The sequence below is a fragment of the Eretmochelys imbricata genome, chromosome 1 (assembly GCF_965152235.1).
Source record: "Eretmochelys imbricata isolate rEreImb1 chromosome 1, rEreImb1.hap1, whole genome shotgun sequence".
NCBI classification, from domain to species: domain Eukaryota; kingdom Metazoa; phylum Chordata; order Testudines; family Cheloniidae; genus Eretmochelys; species Eretmochelys imbricata.
The window spans coordinates 242,357,053-242,383,894 of record NC_135572.1 but is presented as its reverse complement, the minus strand read 5'-3'; the positions used below and the strand labels follow the sequence as shown (position 1 = coordinate 242,383,894).

The 26,842-nt window shown below is 45.7% G+C and overlaps 1 protein-coding gene across 1 annotated transcript in view; it reads left to right on the top strand.

Moving 5' to 3' along the window:
• Positions 1–26,842, top strand: part of BCAT1 (branched chain amino acid transaminase 1) — a 103,074-nt gene that overhangs the window by 35,791 nt on the left and 40,441 nt on the right. The window contains exon 2 of the mRNA XM_077807476.1: positions 3,394–3,465. Within this exon, the coding sequence (XP_077663602.1) occupies positions 3,394–3,465 (72 nt within the window). The remainder of the gene's footprint in view (positions 1–3,393; positions 3,466–26,842) is intronic.

Sequence of the window (26,842 nt, the reverse complement as noted above, 5' to 3'; positions counted from 1 at the left end):
TGTCATACTTGGCACTATCATTAGTGCCTATGTGGATGAGCAGCATGAGGTAGTGGTCAGAGGGGTGGATGAGCCACAGTAACCTTTCTGTGATGTCTTGGATGTAGACTGCAGGCAGGCAGTACACCTCCCAGGATTTCAGGTCAGCAGATGGATGCCTCCGTGCCCCCTCAGAATGGAGTCCCCAACCACCAGAACCCTATGGCTCCTCCTGTTGGATGCAGTGGCCATGAGCCTCCCAGACATGGGGGCAGGTGGCTCCTCCTCAATCATTGGGGTCTGCTCCTCTCCTCCTGTTGCCAGTACAGCATAGTGGTTCTTGACTGCAATGAACAGGGGACCTGGGGTGGAGGGTGAAGCACTGTCTGTTGCACAAGGTGGCAATGCAGCCAATCTCCTTCTTGCACAGCAGTCGGTTCTCCTTTCTTCTCTGGTGCTTCTGTAGTCAGCCTGTATCGTCTGTCCCGGATGACTCCATGTACATCCTGTCGATGAAGTCCTCATGGTACTGGATGCTATGCAGATGAGCCACATCCTCTTGCAGCTCTCTTACCTGCTTCCTGAGGGATGCCAGCAACAGACACCTCTCACATGAGGTGGTTCTCCCTGCCTCACTTTCTTCTTCAGGGACATGCAGGCTGCATTCCCAGGGAGTCAAGACCTGGACCTCAGTAGAAGCCTCCAGGGTCAGATTGTCAGTCTGGCCAGGGCCAGCGCAGGTGCAGGCAGAGGAAGAGCTAGTACTGGTGTTGGTGATGTGCCATTTTTCTCCCATTGTGGGTTCTTCCTTGGAAAGTATCTGCAATCCTCCTCTTACTGATCTTAAATGAGTGTGTGACCCATGTAATTCCATGGCAGAGCTGTGGTGTGACAGAGGGGAAGGAAGCAGAGAAGAGAATTGAGGTTAAGGATGAGGACAAGCAAGAGGATGAGCATAAGGGGCAAAATATTGTATATGGTTACTGGGGCAGATGGAGGTACAAGCTTCCTGAACCCCGTCGGGATGGTTTTGTTGCAGACTGTCATCCACTAAGGGTTGACTGGAGACCACCACATTCCTATTCATTTGTGATCTATTCTAACCCATAAACAAACCACAGGCCTGCAAAAGTGAAAGAACACTGTATTAGTCTCTCCACTACTAAGCTTTCCTTCAACTTCTGTGCTTCAGAGACACACAGTGTGCTGTTCTTCGAGTTCAGTATTCTTTGGTTGAAGGAGTTTAAGCTACATATTAAGCTACATTGAAATGATTAACATAGTCCTTCACCTGGTCCCCTCTCCTGTGTCTGTATAAGTTATAAAGGCTAGACCATACCTTATCCTGCTACTACTGATGGCAGTGGCAAAATTCCCATAGCTACAAGGGAGCAGGATCGGGCCCTACACATGCAGTTCTGAATTACACACCACTCAGAACCAGACTTATGATGGAAATTAATGTCCTGTCACAACTGAGGCTCTTGTGTCACAGAGCATGGTCTACAGGTTATAAACAGCTCTGCCAAATCTCACAAATCTGGGGTAGGGGAGACTCTCTCACAAGTGGGGATTAATTTTAAGGCTCTTTCAATCTGATGATGAAGGATTTTGCTGGCACCTGGTTTCTACCAGGGGCTTAAATTTTCCTACATCATCCCCTCCCTCCTTAATGTCTTATTTATGCAAATTGCCATAACTCCTGACACAACAGTACCTGTCTCTTGGTTTAATAACTGGGATGAGTAGTTACAGGTACATCATTGTTGTCTTCTGAGCAGAGCGTTATGTGGGAGTATGTGGATATTTTAATGAGAGAACATTGTGGGGCTAGTTTATATTTTACCAGCATACACGAGTGACCCCCTTGCCCTCCAGGCACTGAGCTGACCTCTCCGACAACACAGTGTTGCAGTTTAAATCTTACGTCAGGTAGTTACTTGCAGCGCATTGGCACGATTAGGGGCTTGGTCTTCAGCCGTGGTGTAGCTCTACTGCTGCTCCTGATCCTCAGCTGGGTAGCAGAGAGTGCCTCAGTGGTGCACTGTACACGCTCACCCAGCAGCATGGCAAGTGCACTGACAGCTGAGCAGGGAGCAGCCGATGCCTTCTCTTGCCAGGTATTTCCCACTTTGCATGGCTTTCTTCGTTTATTTTTGGGCGCAAGAGAGAAACAGGGAGAAAGCGTCTGATCCGAGAGAGAGACGTTAACTTCCCCTCCTCCCGGCCCTTAAACGTTCCAGCATTGGTATCCCCCTCCCCCAGATGATCCTAGCACAAAACCCCTTTTCACCTAATTGTTCTGTCATTTAACCCCCTCCTCCCCATACCACGTTCATTCTAGCACTCAAGCCTCTTAATGCCCGTTCCCTCCTGTTCATCTTCCTGTGCATTTTACTGATATTCCCTCAACCGTCCTGTATATTCAGCACCAGAGCCTTCCGAGTGCCCATCCCCCAAATATTCCATCCTTGTGATCCCTGCCCACAAAGCCTTCCTGCATCCTTTAATCTTTCCAGCACTGTCTTGGAAAGTCCTGATTAGCTCAAATGAGCAAAGCCAGAAAGACATGTCAGATTCCCCCCTCCTCTTTACCTCGGTGCCGCTGTTTGTAATGTGTGTTTCATGTCTGCGACCAGAATGCTGTAGAACTGGCAGGGAGAGGATGCTAAGAAAGCAACATGGAAGCTGCTTTGAGGACATGGGATGCTTCTGCTCGATTATTTGCTTTCACGGGTCATGCACCTGTCGGCTTACTCTTCCAATTTGCACCATCGCTCCCCTTTCCTTCAATAGCTGGCTAATATCCCACTCATTTGTGGAGTCCTTAAAAGACACACAATGGCTATAAGAGAAATAGCGTATATATTCATGACTAATTTTGTTTTTGTGGATGTACGTTCGTTACCGCTTATCTCATTCAATTAAGGAAGTATGGTTTGGAGAAAATGTTTCCACCCTCTGTACCGTCCCCTCCCATGCCAAGTCATTTTCACTGAATAAAGGCACAGAGGAAACCAGAAGGCTGAGGTGTCTGCCTCTAAAGGGGATTCAGTGACCTGATATAATTGTGTAAAATCCCAGAGTATTTATTCAGCTTTAAGTGAAACAATTGCACTTTTGTTCTCGGACTGTGACCCTGAGACATATAAGGCTAATGTGAGATTTAACCAGTCTTGCTAAAGCCCAGAAATGCAGTTGTGTTAAATAACTCAATTGAAACAAAAACAAAAAACAAACCAAAACAAGAGGATGGTGGAAAATACAGTGCCTAATATTCTTATTCTGATCAAGTGATGATGAAGGCTGATTGATACTTTTTGATTTCTATCATGCAAAATATTAATTGACTAGGTATCTGCCTCTTTGCAACATGCATTTGATTTGGTATCTCCTGCTTTTTATTTCCTGCAGGGCTGTCAGAATGAGTGCCCAGCTGGAGGATGTACAGGGGGAGCCACAAAGCAAGCAACTGAATCTTTCAAGGTAAGTTGTTTGCAAAAAGGTAGGTGCCTGAAACATTTCAGACACAGTAAGAGAAAGTGCTCTGGAGCTATTTATGATCATTGTGCATAATGCTGGATTTATGGACATGTTTGATCATCATAATGGTGGACATAAGTGTTTTATGCTGATATCATTTGGAGATAATGCATTTAACCCCTGTAGAAATTAGAGCATTCAAAAAAAACCACCCTACATTTGTTTCTTACTGCAGTGAGGAAAGAATAAGCAACTGCTATATTATGTGATCAGCTGCTTGGGATATGAGAAAGGGAGAAGTTGGATGCCTGTTAAATATCATGTTCACAAAACTGAGGATTTGGCCAAGTGGATTTAACTGGACCATTAATGTTGATTTTCAATAAGCTAATGTCATGCCAATTTTCAAAAAGGGTAAACGGGGATGACCCAGGTAATTATAGGTCTGTCAGCCTGACCTTGATCTCATGCAAGATAAAGGAGTGGCTGATACATCACTCAATTAATAAAGAACTAAAAGAGGGCAATGTAATTAATACAAATCAACATGGGGCTATGGAAAAATAGATCCTAACTTTGATGGGGTTTTTTATGAGATTATAAATTTGATTGATAAAGGTAACAGTGCTGACATAATATACTTAGGTTTCAGAGTAGCAGCCGTGTTAGTCTGTATTCGCAAAAAGAAAGGAGTACTTGTGGCACCTTAGAGACTAACCAATTTATTTGAGCATAAGCTTTCATGAGCTATAGCTACATGCATCCGATGAAGTGAGCTGTAGCTCACGAAAGCTTATGCTCAAATAAATTGCTTAGTCTCTAAGGTGCCACAAGTACTCCTTTTCTTTTTGATAATATACTTAGACTTCTGTCAGGCGTTTGACTTGGTACCACCCAACACTTTTATAACAAAATTAGAACAATGTAAAGTTAACATGGCACACATTAATAGGGTGAAAAACTGGCTAACTAGGTCTTAAAATATAACTGTAACCGGGAATTTTCATTGAGTGGGTCTGTGTCCAGTGGGGTCCCACACGGTTCTTGGCCGTACACTATTTAACATGTTTATCAGTAACCAGGAAAAAAACATAAAATCACCACTAATAAAGTTTGCAGTTGGTAAATAATGAAGAGGACAGGTCGCTGATTCAGAGCAATCTAGGTTGCTCACTAAACTGGATGCAAACAAACAATATGAGTTTTAATACAGGTAAGTGTAAATTTATACATCTGGGAACAAAGAATGTAGGCCATACTTACAGGATGGGGAACTTTGTCCTGGGAAGTAGTGACTCTGAAAAGTATTTGGGGGTCAGAGTGGATAATCAGCTGAACATGAACTCCGAGTGTGACACTGTGGCCAAAAGAACTAATGCGATTCAGGCATGCATAAACAGGAGGATCTTGAGCAGGAGTAGAGAGGTTATTTTTCCTCTATATTTGACACTGGTGCAACCACTGCTGGAATACTGTATCCAGTTCTGATGCTCACAATTCAAGAAGGATGTTGACAAACTGGAGAGGGTTCATAGAAGAGCAACAAGAATGATTAAAGGATTAGAAAATGTGCTTTATAGTGATAGACTTAAAGAGCTCAATCTATTTAGCTTAACAAAGAGAAGTGTAAGGGGTGACTTGATTGCAGTCTGTAGGTGTCTATATGAGAAATAAATATTTGATAATGGGCTCTTCAGTCTAGCACAATGGTTTTCAAACTTTTTTTTTCCTGGTGATCCAGTTGAAGAAAATTGTTGATGCCCACGACCTAACGGAGCTGGGGATGAAGGGTTTGGGGTTGGGAGGGGCAGAGGGTTGGGGTGCAGGGGTGAGGGCTGCGGCCAGGAATGAGGGGTTCAGGGGGTGAGAGGGGGCTCTGGGCTGGGGCAGAGGGTTGGGGTATGGGAGGGGGTCAGGACTCTGGGCTAGGGGTGCAGGCTCTGGGGTGGGGCCAGGGATGAGACGTTTGAGGGCGGGCGCAGGGCTGGGGCAGGAGATTGGGGCACAGGCTTACCTCGGGTGGCTCCTGGTCAGCAGTGATGCTAAGGCAGGCTTCCTGTCTCTCCTGGCACTGTGGACCGCACTGCACTCCGGAAGTGGCCAGCAGCAGGTCTGGTTCCTAGGTGGAGGTGCGCAAGCGCTTCTGTGCGGCTCTCACCCGCAGGCATGGCACCACCCCCCCCCACCCACCAGCTCCCTTTGGCCAGGAACTAGTCAGTGGGAGTGCAGAGCCGGTGCTCAGGTTGGGGGCAGCGCACGGAGCCCTGTGGCCCCTCCTAGGAGCCGGACCTGCTGCTGGCTGCTTCCACGGTGCAGCACGGTGTCGGAACAGATAGCGACGTTTAACGGCCAGTCGGCAGTGCTGACCAGAGTCACTGCAACCCCGTGCCTTACATTCGGCGACCCAGTACTGGGTCATGACCTGCAGTTTGAAAACCACTGGTCTAACAGAGAATGGTATAACACATTTGAATGGCTGGAAGTTGAAGCTAGACAAATTCAGACGAGAAATTAGGTGTAAATTTTAACAGTGAGTGTAATTAACCATTACCAATGGTCATGGTAGAGTCTTCACTGACGATTTTTAACTCGAGAGAGTGCTTTTCTAAAGGATAATTCTAGGAATTATTTTGTGGAAGTTCTATGGCCTGTATTATACAGGACTTCAGACTAGCTGATCACAATGGTCCTTTCTGGCCTTGAAATCTATGAAATCAATCTGATTATTTGAACCAATTTTCAGTTGCCCGCTTACAGCTAAGGTCCAGCATAAGTATGGGAGATGGACAATTATTCTCAGCTACACTCCAACTAGTGAAGCTTCTGATGAAGGCAAGACAGAGTTCTATATTTAACTCTCTTTTCTTCTTTCACCTATCTTGAATCACGACGTCGTCACTCTCCTTGATGACTTTAAAGCTATTGTTGAGAGTTCTAGTGGAGCATGGAAATTGTTACTGTACCAGTTACTCCAGCCATCGCACTTGAGAAAGCTTCTGCCAGGAATGATTTTGCCTCCTTTTATAAACACTTGTGTGACCTCACTGACAAGAAAGACTGTACCAAGTGAAAAAAGAAAAGGAGTACTTGTGGCACCTTAGAGACGAACAAATTTATTTGAGCATAAGCTTTCGTGAGCTATAGCATCCAATGCATCCGATGAAGTGAGCTGTAGCTCACGAAAGCTTGGGCTCAAATAAATTTGTTCGTCTCTAAGGTGCCACTAGTACTCCTTTTCTTTTTGCGAATACAGACTAACACAGCTGCTACTCTGAAACCTGTACCAAGTGAATGACCTACTCCATTTCAGGTCAGCTAATTGATACAGAAGCAGAGTAAATGGCATGCTGGAGTGAACGTTTCAGCCAGCTCTGAATTGCACCCCCAATTTCTTTGAACCCTGACATTAAGGCCACTGCTGAGTTGACTCATTCTGCACAAAATGATCCTGGCAAATTCACTGCTGATGACATCCACAGAGATGTAAAGAAAGCTAAGGGAAATAAGGCACCTGGAATCTGTGGAATTCCTGCAAAACTCTTAAAAAGTGCTGGACCAACTATGTTTTCGTGAATGCGATGCTGTTCAGCATCATGCGGAGAGTCAGTCCTGTCCCACTGGCAAAGAAGCATTGTTTTATTACTTTGGAAATGTAAAGGCAGCAAACGCGTCTCCTGTAACTATTGTGGCATTACTCTTCTGTCCATATGTAGTGGGGCAGCTGCCCCACTCCCGCAGAAGCGGGGTTAAAAGCAGCCCTGGAGAGGGCTGTGGCTGGGAAATGGAGTGAGAACAGCTGGGGGAAGCTGTGGGAAAGCAGCCACAGCTGTGGCCAGCTCAATTAGGGCCCAGCTGTCCCTTATAAGAGGGCCAGGGCCAGCTTTAGGCACCAGCAAAGCAAGCAGGTGCTTGGGGTGGCACATTTGTAGGGGCAGCATTCAGGTCATCCTTTTTTTCCCCCCCGCTTCGGGGCGGGCCCTACAGGCGCTCACCCAGATAGACCCTGTCCTGGCCCCCAAGCTGCTGCTGAAGTCCAGATGGAAGAGCCGCAGCGGGTAGCCAAGCTGGCCCTGGGACTGGGGTCCAGCAGCAGCAGTGCCCTGGGGCCTCTCTGGTTCGCACCACCGGTGGGCTCCGACACATGGAGCACGGGACACTCGGGCTGGGGGCCGCCCGTGGGGTGCTCAGAGGAGCCGCCTGCAAGTGTCGCAGGGCTCCCTGCTCCCCGAGCCGCCCAGGGGCTGTGGCGGGCAGCCAGGAGCAGCAGCAGCAGCAGGGCCGTAGAGGGGAACGGTGACCAGAGCGCTGCTGTGCGGGGCCCACGTCCCACTCTCTGGGGCTTCGCTCCCTCTGTGGCTGCCCTGCCCCAGCTCCTCAGCGCCCTGCTGGCGCGGTCCCCCTGGGTCTGCCCTCCTGATTCCCCCCCTGACCCCAGCTGGTGGAACCCTGGGCTGAGGCGCAACCCGGGAGCCCCACTGCTTATCCCAACCCTGCTAGTGCCAGACCAGCTGGAGGCGAAGGGGGAGCGGGTGGAGTCAGGGCCCCCCTGGGTGCCAGGAAGGAGTCGGGTGGATGCAGCCTCCGCCCCTGCTAGTGTCATAAGCAGGATGCTGATGACCTGCCCTGGGAGCGAGTTACCAGTGACCCAGGGCTGGGGCGGCAGGCGATGCGGGGTCGGGGGGGAAGAGCCCAGGGCTGGGGCAACAGGGGAGAAGGGGGGAGCCCAAAATTTTTTTTGCTTGGGATGGCAAAAAACCTAGAGCCGGCCCTGAAGAGGGCTGTGGGCCAGAAGCTGAGGGAGTCCCACTCTAGCCCTGGAGTGGGAAGGGCTAGCTGCCTGGGAACAGGGTGCCTGAGCAGAGCAGCGCTGGGGAAGGGCAAAGGGAGCTGGGGAGCTCCAGCCTGGTAAACCCCCAGGCTGTAGGCCTTGGTGAAGGCCTATAGAGGCACTGGGGCTGCAGAAGGGCAGCCTGAGGAATAGGCAGAGGCAGCTAGTCCTAACCCCTTGCCATTGATGAGTGGCCATTACACTGCAGTCTGCCCCAGTGAACGGGGGCTAGCTGATGACTGGCAATAGCCAGTGAGACAAGGTGGGTTTAGAGTGAGGGGGTACTGCTGGGGCAGAACCCTGAGATAAAGAGGCACCGGGGTCCGGGAGGGACACGGGGAACAGTGGCAGATGAGATACCGGCCTGCAGAGGGCGCTCCAGTGCTGGTGAAGAGCTAATTCCCTGGACGACCAGCAGGAAGCACCGCACCGGTGAGTCGTCGCCCCGCGACACCATACCAGGGAAAGTTTTTTGCTTCTGTCTTGTTGGCCCAAGCCACTGATATCTTAAGGAGCAAGAGAAGACCACAACAAGCCGGCTATTCCGCTGTGGAGCAAATCGTCACAGTCTATAGCTTATCAAGAAGGCAAGAGAATTCAAATTGTATTCATGGATATCAAGCCTGCATTTGACTCCATTAACAGGGAATCTCTTTAGCTAAAACTCATAGCCATTCCTGACAAGCTTTGCAGAATTTTCTGTCTCTAAGGTAAGATGACTCCTCAAGCTGCTTTCTTGTAAATAGGAAAGGATTGTTTTCTTCCAAATTAGGTTGGACTTTCAACAAGGATGCGTTGCTGCCCCAGAACGCTTCCATGCTTTCATAGACTATGTTCTTGAATGGACACTAAATAAATGCATTTTAGGTATACCACACGATGATAAAAACCTCATTGACATCAATTTTGCTGATGACATATTGTTAGTTGTTGAATCTAAACCCTGGGAAGCTCAGTGGGAAAAGTCAGCCTGAAAATTAATTTCAGTAAAACCAAATTTTTACCATTAGGCCATTTTAAATAAGCTGCAGGCTTTTTTAAACCTGTGATCAACCAGTTGAGATTATCTGTGATTTTACCTACCTCGGCTCCGTTATCAATAACACAGGCGGCAGGGCCATCCCTAGCCATGGGGGAGCCCAGGCCTCCGCAGGGGGAAGGAGCAGGCTTGGGGGGCTGGGGAGAAACCGCCCCCCAGCACAAGCCGGTGGAGCGGAGTGGGTTAGGGTCGGGTCGCTCCACTTCCCACCACCCCGTGAGTGCGGGGTCGGGTCTGACCCTGCACTTACGAGGCAGCGGAAAGTGGAGCAACCCAGACCCAGCCCGCTCTGCTGTGCTCCCCTGACTCCCAGCCTTGGGAGGCAGGGGGAACCGGCCCCCGGCACTCACTGGTGGTGCGACTGGGGCCGGGTCGCTGCACTTACCCGCTGCTGCACGGGTGAGTGCAGGCCCACCCCCTGCTGCAGTCCTCAGGGGAGTGGGGCAGGACTTGTGGGTGGGAAGAAGCAGGGCGGGGGCGGAACAGGGGCGGGGGCTTTGGGGAAGGGGCGGAGCAGGGGCTGGAGCAGCATGCTGCTGCGTACTTTGCGTATGGGTAGGGACCCCAAATTTCCTGGTGCCCTACACAGCTGCGTACTTTGCATATGGGTAGGGACGGCCCTGACGGGCGGCATCAAGAAAGAACTTGAAGCCCAGAATGAAAAAAGCATAGTCAATAATAGCCCCATCAAAAATGTCTTTCACAAATGGAGCACCCTGATAAGTAGAAAGATGAAGATGAGGATATATAATGCTATGGGACTGAAACATGGAACCTTACTGTCAAGTGTGAAAAGAAGTTGGACACCATTCAGATGAAGCATCTCTGAATGATTGAAAACATCAAATTCAAGTCAAATGAGATGATTTGCTTCCTAACTAGACAGGTCCCACAGTTTCAAACAGTTGCCCAACTCTCACTAAGGTGGTATGACAGGTTTCAGAGTAACAGCCATCTTAGTCTGTATTCGCAAAAAGAAAAGGAGTACTTGTGGCACCTTAGAGACTAACCAATTTATTTGAGCATAAGCTTTCGTGAGCTACAGCTCACTTCATCGGATGCATACTGTGGAAAGTATAGAAGATCTTTTTATACCCACAAAGCATGAAAAAATGGGTGTTTACCACTACAAAAGGTTTTCTCTCCCCCCACCCCACTCTCTTGCTGGTAATAGCTTATCTAAAGTGATCACTCTCCTTACAATGTGTATGATAATCAAGTGGGGCCATTTCCAGCACAAATCCAGGTTTTCTCCCTCCCCCCTACCCCCCACACAAACCCACTCTCCTGTTGGTAATAGCTTATCTAAAGTGATCACTCTCCTTACAATGTGTATGATAATCAAGGTGGGCCATTTCCAGCACAAATCCAGGGTTTAACAAGAATGTCTGGGGGGGGGGAGGGTAGGAAAAAACAAGGGGAAATAGGTTACCTTGCATAATGACTTAGCCACTCCCAGTCTCTATTCAAGCCTAAGTGGTAAACACCCATTTTTTCATGCTTTGTGTGTATAAAAAGATCTTCTATACTTTCCACAGTATGCATCCGATGAAGTGAGCTGTAGCTCACGAAAGCTTATGCTCAAATAAATTGGTTAGTCTCTAAGGTGCCACAAATACTCCTTTTCTTTTTAAGGTGGTATGGTCAGCTTCTTCGAATGCCTACCAACTTCCTTGCAAGAATCATCTGAAACTTTGACCCAGTGAAAGCAGGAAGAAAAAGACTCCGCTCCCCCTCCCCCTGAAGATCTAAAACACGATGGCTGGACGGTGTCAGCAGACACCTAACCTTCATAGGCATCCTAGTACATAACATGCCCGATTTGAACCAGGGCAGAACATCATGGAGGTGCATAATGCATTTGGTGGCTTATGTACTGTCCAAAACTGCATGAGAACTAACCTAATCTTAATGCATCAGCTGCCTGCTAAAATGTTGCTGGATATTGGTCTTTAAATTAAATAAAAATGGCATTTATCTCTGTACCTTAACACTTACAACATACAGTACTGCCAGTCCCATATGTAAAACAATATCATCCAGTATTGATTCAGAGATTGAAAATTCCTCTCAACAAAGACTGTATCGTATACATTTATTATTCCTATTTATTAAGCTTTGGCAGTGTTCAAAAATAAGTAATAACTAGCCTGCTTCAAAGTTGTGGAGTCAAGGGTCTGAGCAGCCACTCCAAAGCCTAGCACCTCAGCTCGGGCACACCATCAGTGCTTAACAACCAGACAATACTTATTAATGCTGATGAGCTGCCAGAAGCTGCTACGAAGCAATGCCCTGCTTTTTCTCTTCTGTTTAGAACTTAAACAATTAAAATCTTGCTCTTCTCTCTTTCCTCCTCTCCCCACTTCCACAAAATGTATTGGTGATTTTAAGCAGTGTGTGCATACAGATGTCAACTTCACATTTCTGCTGGGAAATTGGAGCTTAGCAGGAGCACCCCAGAAACCCTCCTCTCCCGCTTAATCTTCTATGCTATTTTTTTTGCCTTTGCTTCTTCCTTCTCTCCTCCTTATTCCTACTTATCCTCTTTGTTTTGTCTGTACAAGTTTTGCCTTTCTTCCTTTTTTCTCATCTGTGTATTTCTCTCTCTCTCTCTCTTCTTACTTTACATTCATGTCCTTTAAAAAGCCCCATCAGACTTTTGCAACTGTTTAAAAAATATGGGTTTAAAAAAAAAACCCAGTGGAACTGTCATGTGCTTTTTCAGCATTTCCTTGTGTGTTACTGTTGACTACTGTGGTATTTGTAATGAAATTGTGGTGATAACCCTGGTAATCAGCCTGCCCTTCCTGATTCTTTGCTTGCTGTGCCAGCCCAGTGCACAATTCTGTTTTAGGCTTAAGTAGTTATTTCCCTTTTAGCTTCCCTGGCTTAAATCAGAAATGAAAAATAAATGCTACCAAAGGTTATAATCAGTCTTGATAAGGCCAATTCTGATCTTGGCCTTCATTTGACATTCACAAAGGTTTTGCCACTGACTTCATTGGTAGCAAGATTTGGTCTCATGGCAACAGGCCGCCACTTTTCTTGTAGTGCTTGCCTCCCTCTGCACATAAAGAGGGATGCCAGTAAGGCAAAACCTAATATCAGCCATTTAGTAGTGGGGCACCACAGTTCTGCCTGTGGGTAATGGTTTAGGATGACTCTTCCACTAGAAGTTCTGTTTTGGAGAATGTCAGTTTAAAAAAATATTTATATTGTATGTAACTAGTTGTCAAGCTGTAGCGGCCCAGTATGTATGGAAGTCTAGAGCTGTTCTGTTGACTCCCCTTGGCAGACGGCTTAGGTAGTTTTCATTAGTTCCACTGTTATCCTTTGATCCCTTTATACTTGATGGGATATACAGAGGCCTTAAAGCCCGTGGCACTCCTCTGTGTAAAAAAACAAAACACGACCAAAACTCAAAAGAATCCTGCTGTAAGGGCTGACAGAACTGCCCTATGTGCTTTCTCCTCCCCCACTTGGAACCTCCGGTATATGCCAAAGGGAGGAAAGACAGGACCAGAGTGCCAATGTGCTCTGACTGTTTTGGGGCCATGGGCAGACTGAGCATAGATTAGAGCAGCCCTGCGGCTGTGCTAAATTACACTCAGTCAGGCAGGTCCCCAGAAGGTTGAGAATACTGGGAGGCACTTTCCTTTCTCCCTCCTTCTGCTCCCCTCCATTCCCACATCTCAGCCAGAATGGAGCATCATGACTGAGAGCCTCTCTAAGGCAAGAGAGCGCTAGCAGGAGGGACAGAGGGTCCTGAATGGAGAAACCCTAAAAAACAGCCAGCTCAGGATAAGGTCTAATTTGGAAGTCCATTTTTGCCTTATGGCTCTGTTACTTGAGGTAAGATTAAGTGCAGACCCCTGACAGAGATGAGTTTTTAGAAAATATTATATTTTCTGTGTGTTTGAGAGGGCCGCCTGGGGATCCTGCTGGTCGCACTGTATGAAATAATAATTTATACTTGCTTTGAACTTTACAACCAAATTTAAAACACTGCATAAATGGAGGAGGGGCGGGGAAATAGCGGGGAAAAATAAAACCCCAAACCAATCCAGTGCACTTCACAACCACTTCAATGGAAGCAAATTGCAAAGCTGTGACTTCAGAAACAACAGATAATGATATTGCTAAGGGCATCAAACTCAATAGGAGGCTGATTACGCTGGAGAAAGTTGCTATTTATGCACCAATAACCTGGTGATCCAAGATGTTAGGAATGGAAGTACAGAAAAGAGGGTATAATTCAATGGTGTTAAGTAAAATGTATTGTGTAAATTGTGTAATGCCCATTCTTGAATGCCAGATTCCTCCTCCTGAGACCACATTTTTTCTTAAACCCTAGCTTGCAGTCTTTAGACAGGTTAAACTCCTGTGAAAGTCAGTGGGACTTTTATCTGACAAAAGACTGCAGGCTCATCTCATTGCAGACTGGCAGGAAGTATTTCTTATGGGTGTGGTAAGTATTTCTTATGGGTGTGCTAAGTACCAAACTCTGCTACTAGCTTTTCATTGCTCTCAACTCTCATTGACTACTCTGAAGTCAGTAGACTAGATTCTGCATCTCCAGCACATGAATTATCACTAAAATACTTTTTTAATTTCTCCAGCTGTCAGAAAGCTAACCCTTATTGTATTCGAAGTCTAGGCTTCCTGAAGAATCAATCTCACATTTACAACTGATACAGCACCATTAATTAAGTTAGGGATGAGGCACATGAATGGGAGCAATGATTACACTGCTGCTACCTGTATTGTATCAATTTTATGTACAAAGGATTTCAGTCTCCAGGGATGTCGGCCCAGCACCGTTCACCAGCATTAATATCACTTTTCAAAACTAATCTTTTTCTGTACTTTTCAAATGACTGTCAGTGATTAACAAGGCGTGTTTAGCTTTTTAGATGTCTTCTGCATCTAACTTCTAGTTTGTATTCAAAAGAGTGCAGTACATGAAAACACAAGAAACTGATCAATGAAATTGTGCTCATACCATGCATTGCAGAAAATATTTCTGAGGTTGATGTACATACAGGAAAGTTTACACAAGTGCAAAATCTTCACAGCAGAACAGATATAGTCTCTAACTCTGCCAGGTAGTGATAACATGCAGTGAATGTGATTATGATTAAGGCATTTGAGTGTTTGTGGTTCCAGATTAGATTAAAGTTACTTTTTAAATCACATTAGGGTGGTTGGTCACCTTCACGCTTACGCCAAGGGTAAATTAATGTTGCTTGGGTGTAAACTATTCATTTCTATACTTTATCATATTTGAATTTCATATTTAAATATAACCATAGCTCTGAATTTCCTGGGTTTGTAATGTTTGCTCCTGGGATAATTACAATAGCTGCATAATGTTTTTTTACCCTTAAATTACTGCTACGTACTCTGAACCTTAACTATATCTTAACATAGTTTTTTGTCATGGAATTTCCTTATTTTTTTTAAAAAAAGAAAAAAGTTCATACATGAACACTAAACAAGAAATTCAAGGCTTCCTCAGTTTACATAATCTTGCCCTTAATTTACAGTTGACTTAGTGATTTAGAGGGCACTATGGTTACAATTGACTTAGTGGTTTAGAGAGCACTTAATGGTGTTAGTGATACAGACACTGGGTGAAAGGAGGGAGGGGAGAGTGCAGATTCTGAACTTTGAAGGCCCCCCATGAATCTATATAGTTGAGTAATATAATATTCTCTGTATACACCCATACTCCCCCTCAAAAACAGTTGCTAAAGAGAAACAACTATGTCACAGTAGCTCCAAACAATAATTTGTTCCACAGTCTGATTAAGTGTAAAGGAACTAAAAATACACTACAAAAGAAGTGCACGTGTTTATGGTCCATGTTGAGAGGTTGCTGTAACATTTCCTGCACATTTTGGTTTTTGTTCTTGCAGGTCTTAGACAGCTGTCACTGTTCCTTATGCTAGGAGTCTTAGCTCTGTGTTTTAATGTGCTCAGCGTATGGATCCCCAAATCAAGTAACTCTTGATAGTCATATTTTGGTGAGCTGCATGGTTTGTGCTTTTTGTGCATGTGCCATTCGTCTCTCCGCGTCATTGGAGTGGTGGTCTGTATATCTCCATTTTCTGGCAGCTAGGGTAGCAGAGATTAAAAGCTGAATGCATTGTGGTTGGAGGTGAAGAGCCGTGGAGGTGTGTGGTTTAACTGGCTGCTAGTTTCTAAATGTGTGTGAGCATAAATAAGCAGACCAGAGAACGCATATTGGGATTTGGCTCATGAGGAAACAAATGCAAGTGAGTTGCAAGGCAAATTAGATGTTGTTACTCTGTGCAGCAGGATTTGCTACAGTAAGAATACATCCAGAAAGCATTAAATAGTGCCCTAGCTTCTTCTGGAAAATGGTGTCTCCATTTGCAAAACAGTCTCCAAATGTAGAGCCTGATGCATTAGTGCATTATTCCATTTTTACACCAGTGTAATTCTAAGGTGGGTGCAATTCTCAGTGAAGTCAGTAGCAACTGTCTATGTCTGAGGCAAGGATCTGACCCATCCAGTATTTGATTTGAGATAGTAAACATTTTCTAAAAATATTTACTTTTTCTTTAAAGAATCATTTTTCTGTTTGCAACTCTTTCCTTGTAAAGTGAATCGTCTGTAGAGGTGATAATTTTTTTTCCTTTACAAAAAAAAAAACGGGGGGGGGGGGGAGAGAGAGGAAATTTCTCACAAAAATTCACTTTTTCCCCTCCCCCAGCCAGGTTTAAAAATAATTAAAATATGTAGTACTTTATCTTTTCAAGCAGTGTACTAAAATCATGAACTAACCAGTAGAAATTCACTGGCATAAAACTGGAGTGATGCAATGAATCAAACCCATAAAAAGTCTTAAGAGTGTAAAGCACTTTGCCTTTTATTTATTTTTTGAACTCTTAACTCAGGTCAGTTTTCAAACATGCTCAGAACATGAGTCAGAGGAAGTTACGTAACATTGCTATGTATTTGGGGTGGGGTTCTTACATAGCTTGATGACACTCTGAATATGAGCTGAACAGATTTAAAGCAATTAGACATTGTAACAGGGTGCAGGCAAGCCCCTCTTTCTTCTGCCACTTCTGCACCCACAAACCATCTGCTATGGTGCAATCACCCATTCACTTTATTTACAGTTGAAAGTCCCACCACCTTGTAGCTACAGACAACGTCAGGCTTGCAGCCAGCAGAGGAGAGCGGCCTCTAACACCCTGGCTCCTCCCTGTCCTCTCCCCCGGCTTTCTTACTGCCTGCCTTTATGTAGCCCCAGGCTAACGGGGCCGGCAGCTATTCCCTGGTTACCACTTAAGCCTGGGCTTATTCAGCCAGCTCCAATTCCCCTTTCCTGATTGGAGCTGGCATGACAGAGGTCTGGCTCAGGGTTTCCTAGCCAGCACCCTGTCACACACCTCCCCCCTTATGAACTGCCAGGTTCGTCCTTCCTCGGCCTCTCCGTCCCTGTCTGGTGGGGTTAGCCCAGGAAAGCCTCTCCCCCTCTTTTGGGTGATCACCAGCATCATCTCCTGGAGGTTCCTTCATCTCCAACCCACACTGGTTGGGGTTGGGGGGTGGATGTCCCTATAGTTTTGCCATCACCCACAGATCCTCACACCCGTCACACTCCTGCGGGCATCCCTTCTCCTTTATCCCCTTTTTTTCCAGTAGGGGGTCGAGGCCAATCCTGACCTCCTGCTGGACACCCTGGGTCTCAGGTTCTCCCAAGCCACCAAGCGGGGGCCCATTTCTTCTCCTGGGAGCTGCGGTGTGAGGAGCCCCAGTTGCCCCTTTTCTTCCTCAAAGGGGCTTGGGCTGGCCATGTCCCCCACACGTCCTTCCCCTTTGTCTACCCTATCCAGGCTTTGTTGTCTGGGGTTCTCATGTTCATTATCCCGAGGATCTTGCTCCTCTTCCTTCTTGGGGCTTCTCAGTCTAGGGGTTCCTGCCCCCTTCTTTGGGAGAACCTTTCCTTTTCCCTTTGGGGAGAGGGCCCTAGTCCGTGCCCAACGCAACGAGGTACGGTAACGCCTCTACTACACTGACCCGCTCCCATTTAAAGCTGCCGCGCACTTCTAGGGGCACCTGGGCCACCGGGCAGTATCTCCTGTCTCCGTGGATACACTCCAGGACCATCTGTGCACCTGGAATTATCCAGGGTGGTTTTATCAGCCCCCTCTGGATGAGCAAGAAGGCTGAAGCTATATCCACCAGGCCCCTATGGGGTTTCCTCCCCACCCTTACCGGGATGGTGAATAGCCTCTGCCCCCTTGTCCGCCCTCCAGCATTAGTCCAGCCACAAAATTCAGTCCACCCACATTCCATAAAAGGGGGAATGCCGAGATATGTCCTGGCCACCCACACTGCTAGCAAACAATCACGCTGGCTCCTTGGGGTTCCTCCTTCCTCTCAGGACCTTTCCCAGGAAGGGGTTCCCTCCAGCTTCTTCCCAACTCTGTCTTTATAGGGTCAGCTCTCCCTTCAGGGAACGTCTGCCTTCGTGTATTCATCAGTCAGCTTGACTGCCACATCAACCATACTTGGCTGATGTTGCCTGACCCAGACTCAGATATTCTTGGGGAGGCCCTGTAGCAATTGTTCTAGGATGAGGACATCCATTATCTCCCCCACCATGTGTGTCTCAGGCCTCAGCAACGGGCGGCCCAGTCCATCAGTCCCTGGGTAAATGCCCACGGCCACACAGCCCCTGTCCATCAGGCTGCATAGAACTTTTGGTAGTATTTCTCGGCCGACAGGCCCACCCGGTCTAGGGTGATCACCCTCACCGTCTCATAGTTCTGGGCCTGTTCCTCGCTCTAGGTTGTGTAGGCCGCTTGAGCTTCTCCCCGCAGGTAGGGAGCCAGCTGTAGGGCTTAGGTTGCCCTATCCCATTCAGTGCCCATGGCTACCCGCTCAAATGTACTGAAGAAGGCATCCGGGTCATCTGCCAGGCCCATTTTACAGAGTCCCAAGCCTGGCGGCTGGGTGACATCCCCTACCGTGGGGCTCACCATTCATTGCAGGGGTTGCTGCTGCACACTGGTCTGCTCTCTTATAAAGTTCTGTAGGCTTTTCTGGTATTCTGCCTGCCAGGTTAGCAAGGTCTGTCTCTCAGCCTGGTGGGACTGCTGGAAGCCTTGCAAGGCCTTCTGCATCTGCTCCTGCTGTTTGACGAGCCACTGCAGGGTCTCCTCCATCTCCGGGCTGCCAACCACATCCATTGGCTCAGGTCCCAGACAAGCCCCCACATGTAACAGAGTACAGGCGGGCCCCTCTGTCTTAAGCCACTTCTGCACCCACAAACCAGCCAGAGATCTCTGCTCTAGTGCTATCACCCATGCTCTTTATTTACAGTGGATGTTCCCACACCCTTGTAGCTACAGACAGTGTCAGGCTTGCAGCCAGCAGGGGAGAGTAGCCTTTAACTCCCTGGCTCCTCCCTTTCCTCTCCCCCCTGCCTGCCTTCCTGCCAGCCTTTATGTAGCCACTGGCTAATGAGGTTGGCAGCTGTTCCCCATTTGCCATTTAGCCCTGGACTTACTTAGCCAGCTACAATTCCCTTTTCCTGATTGGAACTGGCATGACAGATGTCTGGCTCAGGGTTTCCTAGCCAGCACCCTGTCACAACATGTCTTCAGATATTATCCTCTATTTGAAGATTTTAGTATCTTTGCTCTCAATTTATCAGCATTTATTGGCATCTGTAGCTCATTTGCCCACTTGATCATAAAATACCTGTTCTTGTACTGTATTATTGCTCTCTAGGGCCATGTGTTATGTTGGAGAGATTGGTTTTCTTTTATCTGGTTTAAAGAGGCCACACTCTACTGGTGTTAGTTCCTTATTTAATAATTCCACTTTAATGGCTTATATTAGTCCTCATGATAAATTTTGGGTGTTCAGCTATAAATTTTCCTTTAGGAGAAAAGTTGCATAAAGGAAATGAATCCACATTTTCTCATCCTGTTTTCCTAATCTTTTGATTGTGTGAAATGAGCATTAACTGCAAGAATTCATGTATCCCAGACAGGTGCTTTTACATACTGTTTTCTCTTGCTTCAGGACATAAGCTGACCAGTTAGAGGTATATAATATTACCCACTGATAGCATTTGGGCGGGGCGGGGGTTACATTACCTTCTGAAATATCTAGCATTGGCCACTATTAGACTCAAGATACTAGGTCAGAAGCCAGTTCTGATGTTGATGGAATAATAGTACTTTGTCCTTAGGTAGCATGTTCCATCTGAGGATCTCCAAGCACTGTAAGAGAGGTTGATTAGTACTGCCCTTTACAGTACTAATCCATGTCTTTACAGATGGAGAAGCTGAAGTTATCAATTTAACTTTTCAGTGTAGAGATGTTAAATAATTTGCCCTGTGTGTTACAGTGCATCTGTTGGTGAGTCAAGAGCAGAACCCATGTTTCCTGACTCCTAGTCTTGTACTCAAAGCATTAGATTTGGGATTTTCCCTAACACTTGCACTGTCTTTTTTCAGTGCATTTCTTCTAATATAGTGACTATATTAAAAGAGACATCCTTTTACCTTCTCGTAAACTAAGAGTACATCTGTGTTACAGAATTAGTTTGTATGATCTACCCTTAAGTAGCTTCCCTCGTATTAGTCTATCATGAGGGAGGGTGGCCACAGTACACAATACCAGTCAAGTGCCGAGTGGGGTTGATGTAATGTTCTACATCCACTCTGATGCTGCACTCAATTGTATGTGGCACTAAGACTTCTGGCTGCACGTCCCATGGTTATGTAGCACTTCAGGAAACTGCACTGCTCTATGAATGCTTTTGCAATATTTTGTGAGGATCTGTGGGTCTAGAATTCACGTCTGCTGGCTCCTGTCCACACAGCCGTTTGATAACTTCGGTGAAGCGGGGAACAGGAGCCCTGAAGGCTCAGACATCACTGGATGCCCCAGCAATAGAGGCCTTAATTGGTGGTGCATAGTGAATCTCCTAATTGGCTCGGGTATGCTATTTAAGACCTGGGGAAAATACTTGAAGGCTGTCTATGCAGCTAGGTGGACCACAGCTTGCTGCTGCAAATGGACGCTATACTCCTGGGGGAATTCTGTGCCACTGCACACACGCAGAATTCATGTCCCCTGCAGAATTTCTTTTTTCTCTGCAGACAATAAATTCTGCCAAAGAGGCCCTGCAATTACACCTTTCGGCCACTAGGGGCTGCTATAGTGTCAGAACAGAGGGCAGCCAGCTGTGGATAGGGAGGAGGAGAGGCTGCTTTTCTCACAGCACCCTGCCTGTGGGGCAAGTGGTGGGACGGACAGAGCAGGGCACGTGGAACTCGTAGGGTGTCACACAGACTGGGGTTCAGAAGGGCTGGTGGGGGCACAGGAGCTAGTGGGGTGACAGCATTGAGCCAGGGGCTGAATGGGAGTGGGGATTCAGGAACACATGGGGCAGGGGGTAGGAGGAGGGGTGGCTGAATTGGGGTACAGGGACACATGAGGAGGGATAGTGTGGGGGGTGACATTGCACCCCATAATGCTTTATAGTATATGTTTATGAATGTAAATATGACATAACTGGAATATGTTTTATGCTACATACGCCATATAACATATCTTTGCAAAGGTTATGTTCTACTGAATGTATTCATCCTATTTGTATACATATATCATTTTTATATCTGAAGTTATGAGCATTGGCTCTAAACTTGTATTTAAAGTGTTTCCTGTAGAAAGCACCTAAGGCAGATTTGGTCAACATAATGTGAAGGGGTTATTCAAGTAATTGGCAGTACTTGGCCAACAATGGACCTTTATTGACGCCAATCCACGTCTGAGCTTTCCTGAGGACGTTCAGGCAAACATGATGTCGGCCTGTAAAGAACTGAGTCATTCATGGACATGTGACTTGCCCATGTGACTCCAAAACTCCGTCTTGTAGTTGTAATTCTACACAGGGGGAGAGAGGGGTTTCCACCCACAAGAGGAAGGCTATATAAGCCCCTAGGAAACCCCTGCATTTTGTCTTCAGCTGGCTCAAGAGAGAGCCTCTTCACCCCAAAGGATGTCTGAAAGAAACTGAAACAAAGGCCAGTAACTACAGGGGTGTGATTATTGCTGGATTCAGACTAGAAGGAGGCTAGTCTGTCAAAGAAGCTTATTGGAACATCTCTGAGGGTGAGATTTACCTGCATTTAGTTTCCTACTGTATTAGGCTTAGACTTGCGTGTTTTGTTTTATTTTGTTTGGTAATTTACTTTGTTCTGTCTGTCATTACTTGGAACCACTTAAATCCTACCTTTTGTATTTAATAAGAGCACTTTTTTACTTATTATTTAACCCAGAGTAAGTATGAATATCTGGGGGGGCAAACGACTGTGCATATCTCTCTGTCAGTGTTATAGAGGGTGGACAATTCATGAGTTTACCCTGTATAAGCTTTATACAGGGTAGAATGGATTTATTTGGGGTTTGGACCCCATTGGGAGCTGGGTATCTGAGAGTTGGAGACAGGAGTACTTCTTAAGCTGTTTTCAGTTAAGCCTGCAGCTTGTGGGGACGTGGTTCAGATCTGAATCTGTGTTTGTAGCAGGCAAGTGTGTCAGGATCAAACAAGGCAAAGTACTGAAGTCCCAAGCTGCTAGGGAAAATGGGCTCAGAGGTAGTCCCAGCACATCAGGGGCAGTTCCCAAGGGGATTTCTGTGACCCAACCCGTCACAGGGTGCAGGTACACATGGGGAAGTGAGGCAGGGTGACTGAGTGGGGGTGCAGGGACACGGGGGCAGATGTGCCTGACTGAACGGGAGAGGCCAGGGGTCAGCCAGGGTCTGCATGAGGAAGGCTTCCCACCTCCCTAACAGTTCCTCCCCTGACAAAAAGCCTGTTCTGTACTTCTCCCACCCATACCCAACAACCCACCTGATTCACTCCCAGGCGCCTTCTCAGCAATTACTTCCCTCTCCCTCAGCTCCTCCATTACGCCTGACTCCCCCAAACCATTGCACTGCTTCCGCGGGTGCAGAAAATACATTTCTGTATTGTAGTTTAAATGAATTATTACTCAGAGTTCTGTATTATTATGCCTGGTAAGGAATCTATTTGCCAGAAATCATTTCCTGAATCTTTTTTGTTGTGTGTATTGTTACAGACATATGTGCTGACAGGTATTTTTAAATAAATTACCAAAATAATTGAAACTGGTGTGATTATATTGTGGTGTTTTGACAATTAAAATATGCACAATTTTAAAATATTATGCATAGAATTTTTTGGCACAGAATTCCCCCAGGAGTAACCCTGTTGTATTTCCTGATCCCTCCCCTCACTCCTGGCTTTGAATTCCAGGTCCCTATGTTGTGCTCCTAGCCCCTTGTGCTGCCCCTGCTCCACTATCCCAGTCTCAGCAAATCCATTGAGCTTCTGAGTCAGGATGGCTCACTGACTCTGACCCTGACCCTTCAGCATGACACCAGCGGAGACTGTGTCTTTTGGCCTCAACCCCCTCTCTGCAGCTAAGCTCCTGACATGTATTGTGTGAGAACTTCTCTATCCCTTCTGGGGATCCTGCATGGAAGTAGTATGAACCCAGCACCTCATTAAAGTAAACCACATCCAGCTTGGCATTCTCCAGATCTGTAACCACTGCCTTCATTCCAACTGGTGGCAAGGCATGGATCCAACTTGGAGCAGTGACTGGTACCAGATTGGCACTCATGCAACTCTTATTTTGGCAAGGGGGAAGAAATGGAGGTGCACATTTTGTCAGTAGCTTGGTGCCAGGAGAAAGCGCAGTGAGCTTTCTTAAGGGGAGTGCACAAGCAGGGGTGGAGGAGTGCTGATGCAGTTTTTAATGGCTGATGAGGCCCTCTGTGCTGCCCTGTGGTTCTGGATCAGACCCACAAGCACAGAGAGGTGGGACTACGTCATGCAAACATGGGATGACCAACAGTAGCCCACAAATTCCATATGAAAAAGGCCAGTTTCCAGAAGCTCTGTGAGAAGCTCACTACGGCCTTTCAGCACCAGGCTACAAGGATGAGAAGGGCCATAACAGTCCAGAAGTGGGTTGCTATTGCCCTCTGGAAGCCAGCTACCCCAGATTGTTACAGATCTGTGGCTGGTCGGTTCAGTGTTGACAAGACAACTGTTGGTTCTACAATGCAATTTTTGCTGTGGTTGATCCACTGGTGGTGAAGTTGGATGATGTCCCTGAAATAATTGCAGGCTTTCAGCAAATGGACTTCTCTAACTGCAGTGGAGCCATTGGTAGTGTATATGTGCCCATTATCTAAAATTCTGTGGATTTTCAAGTGGAGGAGGTGAAAAGGTAAAAGGCAAAAGACTAATTGTCTCCAACAAATAACAGATCTGAGCCAAGGTAAGTGGAAGAAGCTGGAAAAACAACCAGGAAAGAGGTTTTTCTTGGGTTAATCTATCGGAGAAGGAGAGTGATCCTTTGTTTTAGTTTATTTTACCTGGGAACTTGACCTTTAAGAAAGGGTGAGCATCATGCAGCAAAGAGGCTGAGATTTTTTGGAAAAACCCTTTTGTTTTCCATCTCTTTGTGGATTTTTTCAATGTGAATAATTGTTTTTAAGGTTACTTGCTTAGCACCAACAATGCATTGTTAACTGTTTCACAAAGAAAAAGGATACCTTCCCCAAGAAGCTTACATTCTTGTAGTTATTTCATTCATCCAGCAATTGCTACTCTAACCGTCTTATGTTATCCTCTGGTAGTTCTGGTATTGAGTCCCCCAATACAATATGTTACGGCTTTTTATTTTAGCATCATGGCAATAGGAAATACAATGTTGGAAAGGGATTCAGCCATCTTTCATAAAACTTGGCTGACCTGTTGTTTTACTCCAGCTTTTTTACTTGTCTGTAAAACTTCCCATATGTCTTGAACTTCATATTCTAGCAATATAGATATCTGGAGAACTTACCTTTTGTCTAATCCCACACATAAGGAAACATTCTTATCCCTCTGTGTCCCAGGGAAGGCACTAGTACATAATCTGGCAACAGGGCGTTTGGTAGTTTGTAATGCCTTGCTTATATACACTAGATATAGGACATAACTTGCCAACTGAGTTGTTTGTTATATTTTAACTTTGTAAAAAATAAGAGATGATCAACTAGCTGATTAAAACTATAATCCCCACACTTCTGTTCCTATAATAATAATGGACTCTACCATACATAATTCATAATTATATATTCACAGGAGACTTCAATGAAATACTGTTGATAGTAATGAACTCTAGTTGCACTCTTGTCAGACACTATTTGCCCAAATCCAATGGTTCATTGGAAGGATGGCAGGATGAACTAGTGGTTAATGCTCAGGACTTGGAGACAGGGGATCTGGATGCTATTCCTGGCTTTACAATGTTGGTAATGTGTGACTTTGGCCAAGTCACTTGGGCCAAAAATGTCAAACTCGTTTGCCTGAAGGTAGGCACCTGAATAAGTGACCTTATTTTCATAGGTGTTAAGCACTTCCAGCTCCTGATGAAATCAGCTCTTCTGAAAATCAGGCAACTGCTGCTTTAATTGGCTAACTTTATGGCTATAAATGTCTAACTTTAGACATGTTAGAAATTTTTTACACAAAATCCTTTGTGCCTCAGTTTTCATATGTGTGAAATACAGTACCTATAGTAACAAGTTGCCTTGCAAATGGTAGAGACTTTATCAAGAAATTCGTCAATTTTAAAGTGTTGAAGTCCTCAGGTGAATGATGCTATATAAATCCCAAATATTATATTACTGTACAATGAGATCCCAGCACTGAAGTATTACAGATTTCTTTGTATTCCAGTTCTGTGTCACAGGCCAACGTGCGCCCTCAGTTTGTGTTAGAATCAAACCTTCTTCCAGGCACTTTCTAAAAATGGAACATGGTGTTTATGCTTCAGTGCAGCAACACAGCAGTTGTAAGGCAAAGGACAGCACGGCATTAGAAATTACGTTAATCAATCAGTCCAGCTGGCAGATAAGTTTTTTAAAACAGGCATTTGATACTAATTGTTAATCATATTGTGTAATTAGTTTAATAAAATGTTCCATTATGAAAAGAATCCTTTAAAATATGGCTATCTAAAGAGATTTAAATGTAATACAGTCACATGATATTGGGCCAAGCTTGATCTCACCGAGGGTGTAACAGAGGGCTGAATTTAACCCATTGCACTTGCAGAACGTATAATACTTTTTTAAAAAGTCATGATACTTGGGGATAATTTTCTATTTTTCAGATCTGCTAGAAGTAGAGTTTATTTCTTTTCAGAGCATATTGCAGAGCATAAGAGTTTTGCCCAAGCATTTGTTTGCATCCGACGAAGTGGGTATTCACCCACAAAAGCTTATGCTCCAATATGTCTGTTAGTCTATAAGGTGCCACAGGACTCTTTGCTGCTTTTACAGATCCAGACTAACACGGCTACCCCTCTGATGCTTGTTTGCATATGGGTAGTCACTGAGCAGACTTACATTACGAGTGGTTGGGGATGCTACAGAATGTGAGTGGTTTACGTGATTGCCTAGCATTCTAAGGTGTTGGGTGCTTCTTAATATACATGAAGTGGCTAGATACACTTGCAAGTAGTTAAAACGACCAGAAGTGTCACTGCATTGTTCTTCCCAGTTTCTGGTCAGAAATTTGTTCTGCTAATTAAGGTGTATTATTTTGAAACCCCCTCTCCCCCCATCATTTTTGCTGTGATTGGGGTTTTTTTAAAATTTTTGAGATGTAAGTAATGCTTCAAAGAGCCCGTCTAACACCTGATTGATAAATGAGAGATTAGCTTGCTGTGATTTTGTGCTATATAAGAAAACGCTGCTAGCTGTTGAAGGGGAGTCTGGCTCTGTTAAATCTCAGATGCTGCTACCTGTCGAAGGGACGACTTGCTCCATTAATCCTCAGGTAGAAATTTTTCTGTAAGAGCCAGAAAAAATAATTTTTTCCTCTTTCTTATCTGAAGAAAAATTCACTGCAAGTCTACTAGTGGAAGAGCAAAAGGATAATGATTCAGGGCCAAATTGCAAGGGTAATTGGTCCAACCTGTACCCTCCTGAAGAGGAACTCCAGGGTGGAGCTTTGAAGAGCCTGTCGATTCCACTCGCTTTTGCCTCCTTTAGGACCAATCCAGAGCTCACTGAAGTCAAGGGAATGAGTCACATTGACTTTGTGGGCTTTGAATCAGGCCCTGATCCATCAAAATACTTATGCACATGATTAACTTTAAGAATGTCCCAATGAAGTTAGTGAGACTACTTACATGCTTAAAGTTAGGCTTGTGCTTAAATGCTCTGAAAAATTGGGAAGTTTCCTTGGAATCTTGTCCACAAGCAGGAGAAGTTTGGGCAGGCATGGGTATGGTTCCCCAACACCACTCGTTACCAAGATCCACAGGAAAGGAAGCCTCCAGTCATGTTGTGGGCCCACCTCTCTGCACAGCTGCTCTGGTGCCTTCTTCCACTGAGAGGCTTGGAGCCTGAGTTATTGTTAGTTA